The following is a 7,361-nucleotide window of genomic DNA, read 5'->3' as shown; positions in this document are numbered from 1 at the left end:
TGAAGTGAGCTGTAGCTCACGAAAGCTTATAAGCAAATAAATTGGTTAGTCTCTAAGGTGCCACAAGTCCTCCTGTTCTTATAACAGGAGAGGCACTGATTTGCTCCTAAAGCTAGAGGGACTGGGAGCTGGAATTTAACCAGGAACCTAAGTAACCGTGTTATAAACTGCATGGTTGTGCAACGCTCTCTTCTGTTCCAGCATTTAAACTGTTTGATGCTGTGGCTCATTTGGCATATAATAACAATCGATGAGCGGAGAGGAGTTCCCCGACAACAGCCAGGATTCGAAAAAGTCAGGATTACAACAGCAACGTCTCCCACTAGAGGGCACCAAATTATTTTACAGCTACTGGTACATTATACTGCTGCGGCAGAGATTCTGTCTGCCCCCTTTTGAAGGATTTTCTTTAAGACAGAAACATACAAAATTAACTTTCTGTGGAAAACAGGCCACCAGTTTTAACCAGGGCCATAGCAGCTGCTGGAAGACAGTAGGACAGGACACACATAAAGCTTCTACCTTTGGGAGCTAACTCCATTGATACAAATTTGAAGAGAATAAATTATGCACTATGCAGGAAACTGAAGATAAATTTGTCCTAACGCAAACAACATCCACAGCTTTCTTCTACAACCAGTTTTAAAGAAGCCTTGCAACTGCTCACTTTCACTGACCTCATTTAATTTTTCCAGAGGACTGGAAGAAAGTTAAGGTTATGCTAGTATTTTAAAAAGGTAAATGGGACAACCCAGGTAACTATAGGCCAGTGAGTCTGCCATTGATCCCAGGCAAAAATCATAGAAAGACTAATATAGAAAATAATCAGTAAAGAATTAAAGGTTGATAGCATAGGTCACCATATACTATGAATGCTTCTAAGATTGTTTTTTAAAGGTAACCGCTATATTTCCATTTCTGTAAGGGGTTTAATTTAATAGTGAACAATTTTAAAAAGTCAGTATTCCATGGATTTTAAAACTGCCACTTGATAAATTTCTAAAGGTGAGGAATGATCGCCCAAAGGGGGCTACATTGTAGTGGCATCTGACCAGGACCTTTTCTTGGGCCAGTACTATTCTATTATCTATTAATGATTTGAAAAATATAAAATTAGTGCTGCTAAAGTTTGCAGCTCACCTGTTTTTTGCATCAAGTAGTAAATGGTCAGTTACACAGAGCAACTTGGGTCACTTGGTAAACTGGGCTCATTTGAACATGTGTTTTAATGAAGACAAATGCAAGGTCATATCTAGGAAAAAGAAAAATGCAGGTCATACCTGCAGCATGGTGGACTGTGATCCAGTGACTGTAGAAAAGATTCAGGGATCATGACAGATAACCAACTGAACATGAGCTCCCAGTAGGATGCTGTGGCTAACAGGACTAATGTGATTCTTGGATGCATAAGCAAGGTACTATAAAATAGGGAAATGGTATTACTTCTGTATATAGCACTGGGGAAATCATTACATGTTTTCTACTTCTAGTGTCCACACATCAAAAAGCATGTTGAATTGGAAAGGATTAAAAAGGGCTACAAGACTGATTTGGGGAAGTGCAATATATTTTGCTTATATGTCAAGTCAGTTCTCATAGGTATCTGCATGGGGAGAAGATTCCAAATAGTAGTGGTCTATGTCAGCTAGATTAAAGGCATCCAACAGCTGGAAATTACATAACTTCAGATTAGAAATAAAGTGCAACTTTTTTTTTTTTAATTTTATTTAAACAAAGTGATTGTAATTAACCATTGAAAAATATACCAACAGATGTGGTAAATTCTCCATTAGTTGAAGTTTATATCAAGACTGGATGTCTACAAATCTAGACTTGATCTAGCTCAACTGCAAGATATGGGCTTGAAGGAGTAGTTACTGGGTGAAATTGTGGCCTGATTAGATCATCATAATGATTTTTTTCTGGCCATAAAATCTTTGAACAAGTTGGAGTTGAAGTCAACAAAAAGAAAAAATCAGCATCACTTATTTAGTATAATAAATTGCTATGTTCCACACTGTCCCAGCTCTGGGCTGGAATTGCTTCTTTGCCCACTCCTGTATGAGAGCAGTTGTTTGACAGTCCGTTATAAGAAATTTCGCCCACAGTCTTCATCTTACTGATAGATTCTTCGAGGCTCACCCACGACAACACCACCATCTGTCACAGCTTTTTGGAATCGCTGGATCTGGTTTTAAAGGGAAACAGCTGTAAAATATGAAGGTTTAAAGTAGTTTTCATTCCCTCCATCATCCCACCTCCAATTAAATCTGCTATACTGGAATAATAGGGGTCCTATAAATTAGTTTTGAGATGCAAAGCCATGGAGCCCCCTGAACTGCAATAGCAGAAGGTGTTGCTTGTCAGAGATAAGGTGCTCTGGTAGGATGTCCACATGGCTCTGAGCTGAAAGAAGAGGGGATTGTGTAGTCTTTCTTGGTTAAGGTACATTCTTTGAGCCACCCAAAGATCACTTTAGCGTTCAAGAGCAGTAAAATTTGTGTAAAGAAATCCAGTGCAAGGAGATGGACGCTTACCGAGTCACAGCGATATTCCCACGGGATAACAGCTTTAAAAGTCACAAAGTTGATTCCTGCTTCCAGACAGCGCTGTGCCACCACACGCCCAATATTTTCACATGCCGCCACTCCTTTGGGACTGTACAGATGTCTCTTTATGGCCCACTCACGGGTGGAGGCTGACACAACGACATTCCCACTGCAATGCTCAACATAGGCCTCCACATAGTGCTGTGTCCGCTCAAGCCGTAGTCTGGATGAGGGAAAAATAAATATCATGGAACATGAAAGCTAAATAGTGAAATGATTCATTATTCTGTGATTGTTATTTAAGATTGTGTCACACTGAAAGAAAGACAGCTTCAGTAGTATGCAGCAAGGGAGATGCATGTTAGATAGGAGAAAAAGCTTTTAAACTATAAGGATAGCTAAACTCTAGAATAGGCTTCCAAAGGAGGTTGTGGAATTCCCATCATTGGCAGTTTTTAAGAACAGTTTAGACAAACACCTGTCGGGGATAATTCAGGTTTACTTGGTGCTGCCTCTGCACAGGGGACTGGACTTGATAACCTCTTGAGGCCAGCCCTACATTTCTACGATTATTTGTTTACAACTCTGAAAGCAAAACTTTTAGGAAAAAAGTAAAAGTTGATAAGTTACAATATATGTGACTATGGAATCATTTCTAAATTTTAAAAACAAGGAAAATAGTTAAGGACATCATAAATTTTATGTTGCTCACTTATAAAGTAGAAAGAAAAGCACTGCAATAACCTTAATGCTGACTCATGGATTTTTAAAAGTAATTGTTATCTAAATATTTTCATTTAAGTGACACTATTAGAGGAGGTATCGGATGCCAGGATTCTGAACGTTTTGGTTTTTTTTTGATATACCAGAGTACAGAAGCAAAAGACACTGAAGAGGTAACTAGAACCCTGAGTAAAACTTCTGAAACATGTTTTAAGGCTGCAAAAGTTATTGCTTGTTCAAAAGTTTGCAAGTTCTCTTTTTGTTTTCACTGTTATTTTCATTAATAGTTAATTTGTAAGTATTTTTTGTCCACTGACTTTTATAAGTGGAACCTTAAAGCAATAATTCCCACACAACAATATGTTTATTTATATTCAACTGAAGATTTCAGGCTATTCAGAAAACAAGATATTTCCCTGGAATTAAAAGCTCATTTACAACTCTTATTTCATTTGGAATCAACAGCAGAAAATTTTAACTTGCTATTATTTCTGTTTATTGGTACACTAAAACACTGTGGCCTGTAGTCTCAAGAGTGATTAGTGATTTTGGTTGCCCAACTTGAACATCTTTAAGGGCCCCGATTTTCAGATGGCAGATGCTCAGCACACTTTAAGGTGTATCTTGTTTTCTGAATGGAGTGAAATCTTCAGTTGAATCTAAACAAAAATATTGTAGTGAGGGAGTTACAACTTAAAGGTTACATTCTAGACGTATTTTGTTAAGCCTGCACTATTGTTAACAGATTTCTGACTCACCTATGCCAATACTCTCTCTTGGGCCATGTTGTTTCCCAGCCCCGTTCCTTTCTTGCTAGTGCCAGCAGCTCCAAGTTACGAGGATTTCGGTTGGTGAAATCTGGGGCAACAACTTCATTTTCCTTCGTGTCTACTTCACCCTCAGTGGTTCTGAAGCTGGCTACAGCAGATATGAAACGAAGCCCTTGGGGGAAATCAGTAAAAGAATGAACGAACTAGAATATACACAGAATACATGGATTGAGTCTACAAAGCCTGAAATGTAGAACTAGTGATCTGAAGATTTTGGGTAAAAATCTTAGTGGAATTGAACACTTTTCCACCAAATGTGTGCGGAGTTGTAAGTTGAATGCAGAAGGCATACCACATTTCCACTTATGGTCTGCAAAGGTGAGTTGACAATTTTTCTGTGCCTATGCTTGTAACCCAAATGCATAAATGACAGAAAGATTCTCTCAGGATTACAAAGTTATTCTTAATGAAAATAAGTAATTGCACAGGAAACTGCCTAACTGAATAAAGACATCCTATACATCTCTGTCAACATAGCTGAAGCCTGATTTACAATACTGACTTATAGCTGGACAGTTGTATGTGCAGACTGCAAATGCTCAATTCTGGATAATTTCATGATGCAGAAAAACTTCTAATAGAAGCTGATCACTGTTTATAATGAATAGTGCCTTCCATTTTGAAGGGTCCAGTAAGGTTTATGTCCACAGATCACTCCATTATCCATTCATATTCAAGCCGCTCTGGGGTGAAGTAGCTGTTTAACAGTGCACAGCTGTGTAACAATGTTGGGCAGGAACCAAAAGTTCAAATATTCAAATAAGGATACAAGAGGCATTTAGGTAGGTCAATACTATCAGTGTTAACACTCCTTCTTCTAAAAATATGCCACGGGCATCTTCAGTAACCATATATGGGAAAGACCTTGGCATTCAGATACCACAGTAAGAATCTAGGAAAAGCTTCGCCATGTAGGCAAATTATACTATTATGACCAGTTACAGGGTGTCTTGCGTCTTCTTCCGAGGCACTTAGTTCTGGAGAGCATCAGAAACACAACCAGTAACTAGATGAACAATTAGTTTGTGCATGGTGATTCTTGCATTCCCCTAAATGCCTAGGTACCAAAGGCAACATCTACAGCAACCGAGTACCCCCAATACCTTCCTGGAGCACTGGGCTCGCCCTGGCCCAGAGAAAAACTTGCCACCAAGAGCCCTTCCTAAAGCACCCGTTTCCGTGAAAGCCTCCCTGCCAACGTGCTGGGAGGCTCACTAAGCATGGGGTACGAGCAGTGCAAGAAGCTCAGTCCCAAGAACAAAAGCCTCGCGCCCACTCTCTAGGGGGCGCCCCGGGAAGCCTCCCGCCCGTCTGGCGGCCCAGCGCGGGTTACCGGGACTAGCGCGTTGAGTGCGGACGACACTTTATTTCGCTGCCTGCCCATGGCCAGCCCCCCGCGGGCAGGGTGAAGACACGGGTCGGAGGACCGCGGGGGAACCAGGGGCGGATGAGGGCAATCGCGAGGAGCGGCGGAAAAATCACCTTTTCCGGCTCCCTGGAGTCTCCCGGCCGCGGCCCTCAACACCAGGCCCCAGGTCCTCAGCGCCATCGCGACCAGGCAGGAGTCGCGGTGAAACGTCCCCCGCGCTCACGGCCGCCCAGGACGCGCCATCTTTGCTGAAGCGACCGGCTCGGCTACTCCGGAAGTAGACAACTAACTTCCGCCCTCACAGGCCAGGCGCCGCCACGGCGGCCTCCCTCGCGCAGCGGGGCGGAGCTAACAGAGGGGACAGTCAGTGCCGGGGAGGCGCAGGCTGCTCCCGCGCACAGCAGGTCCGAGGCCTACGAGGCAGGTGCCTTGCTGTGCAACCAATAACCCCCCTGCTCGGCACAGCGTTCCCGCCATGGGATCGGCTTTAGCCTTTGCATTCTCTCCGCTCAGGTTCGTGGAGGCAGATGGTGAAGGACAAAGTCCTGCCTTGTATTGCTCTGGATCACACCTTTATTACCTGGGCCAGAAATAAACTAAATCCCCATAGGTTTCAGCATAGCAGCCATGTTAGTCTGTATTTGCAAAAAGAAAAGGAGTACTTGTGGCACTTTAGAGACTAACCAATTTATTTGAGCATAAGCTTTCATGAGCTACAGAAAGCTTAAGCTCAAATAAATTGGTTAGTCTCTAAGGTGCCACAAGTACTCCTGTTCTTTTTGTAAATCCCAATAGGATCAGTGGTCTCAGACCTTTTTACGCCCAAGATCCCGTTTTCAATTTGAGCGCAACCCAGGATCTACCCTGAGACATCATCCCACTCCCTCCGAGACTGCCCCCACTCTGTTACTTGTTCTCCCCCACCCTCACTTTCACCAGGTTGGGGCAGGGGTTCAGGAGGGGCTGTGGGCTCTGGGCTTAAAGGTTTGCAGTGTGGGAGTGGGCTCTGGGCTGAGCCTGGGGCAAGGGGTTAGGGTGTAGGAGGGGGTGAAGGGAGCAAGCTCTGGGAGGGAGTTTGGGTGCAGGAGGGGGCTCCAGGCTGGGACAATGTGTTGGGCTGCAGGAGCAGGCTTGGGGTGCTGGTTCCATGACAGGACTGGGGTGCAGGAAGGAGTATGGGGTGCTGGCTCTGGGAGGGGGCTCAGGGCTGGGGGTGCGGCCTCCTGCCAGGAAGCACTGACATCAAGCAGCTCCTGGTCCGTGGCACAGCGAGGCTGCTACTAAGGCAGGCTCCCCACCTACCCTGGCACCACATAGCTCCTGGAAGAGACCTGGCTCTGCATGCTGCCCCTCTTTGCAAGCACCACCCCAGCAGCTCCCATTGGCCACAGTTCCCTGTTCCTGGCCAATGGGAGCTGCGGGGACGGTGCTTTTAGGCAGGAGCAGTGCATGGAGGGAGACCCCCCTGGCCACACTGGCCACTTCTGGGAGCAGCGTGGGGCCAGGGCTGGCAGGAAGCCTGCCTTAGCCACAGCCCTGCTTTTCCGCCAGAGATCAACCAGTTGTTGACCATTGCTCTAGGAAAAGGGGAGTAAGTGAAATTTCCTGAATCCCTGCCATTTCTCCAGTAAGGAACCATAGAATTATAGAATATCAGGGTTGGAAGGGACCTCAGGTGGTCATCTAGTCCAACCCCCTGCTCAAAGCAGGACCAATCCCCAACTAAATCATCTCAGCCAGGGCTTTGTCAAGCCTGACCTTAAAAACTTCTAAGGAAGGAGATTCCACCACCTTCCTAGGTAACGCATTCCAGTGTTTCACCACCCTCCTAGTAAAAAAGTTTTTCCTAATATCCAACCTAACCCTCCCTCACTGCAACTTGAGACCATT

The 7,361-nt window shown here is 44.3% G+C and overlaps 1 protein-coding gene across 2 annotated transcripts; it reads right to left on the bottom strand.

Moving 5' to 3' along the window:
- Window positions 1–1,696: 1,696 nt before the first annotated feature.
- MRPL18 (mitochondrial ribosomal protein L18) lies at window positions 1,697–5,876 on the bottom strand. 2 transcript variants are annotated; one of them, XM_077813297.1, is made up of 4 exons: window positions 5,585–5,876; window positions 4,031–4,214; window positions 2,538–2,772; window positions 1,697–2,208 (listed from the first exon to the last, which is right to left on the bottom strand). In XM_077813297.1, the coding sequence occupies exons 1-4, from the start codon at window positions 5,649–5,651 to the stop codon at window positions 2,164–2,166; spliced, it is 531 nt and encodes a 176-aa protein (XP_077669423.1). In that variant the 5' UTR covers window positions 5,652–5,876; the 3' UTR covers window positions 1,697–2,163. The 2 variants fall into 2 exon arrangements, with proteins under 2 accessions (XP_077669423.1, XP_077669422.1); XM_077813296.1 differs by having other exon boundaries at window positions 1,697–2,188; window positions 5,585–5,849.
- Window positions 5,877–7,361: the final 1,485 nt, after the last annotated feature.

Source organism: Eretmochelys imbricata, chromosome 3 (assembly GCF_965152235.1).
Source record: "Eretmochelys imbricata isolate rEreImb1 chromosome 3, rEreImb1.hap1, whole genome shotgun sequence".
In the NCBI taxonomy this organism is placed as follows: Eukaryota; Metazoa; Chordata; order Testudines; family Cheloniidae; genus Eretmochelys; species Eretmochelys imbricata.
The sequence above is the reverse complement of the archived record's forward strand: the minus strand, read 5'-3'. Positions and strand labels throughout refer to the sequence as shown.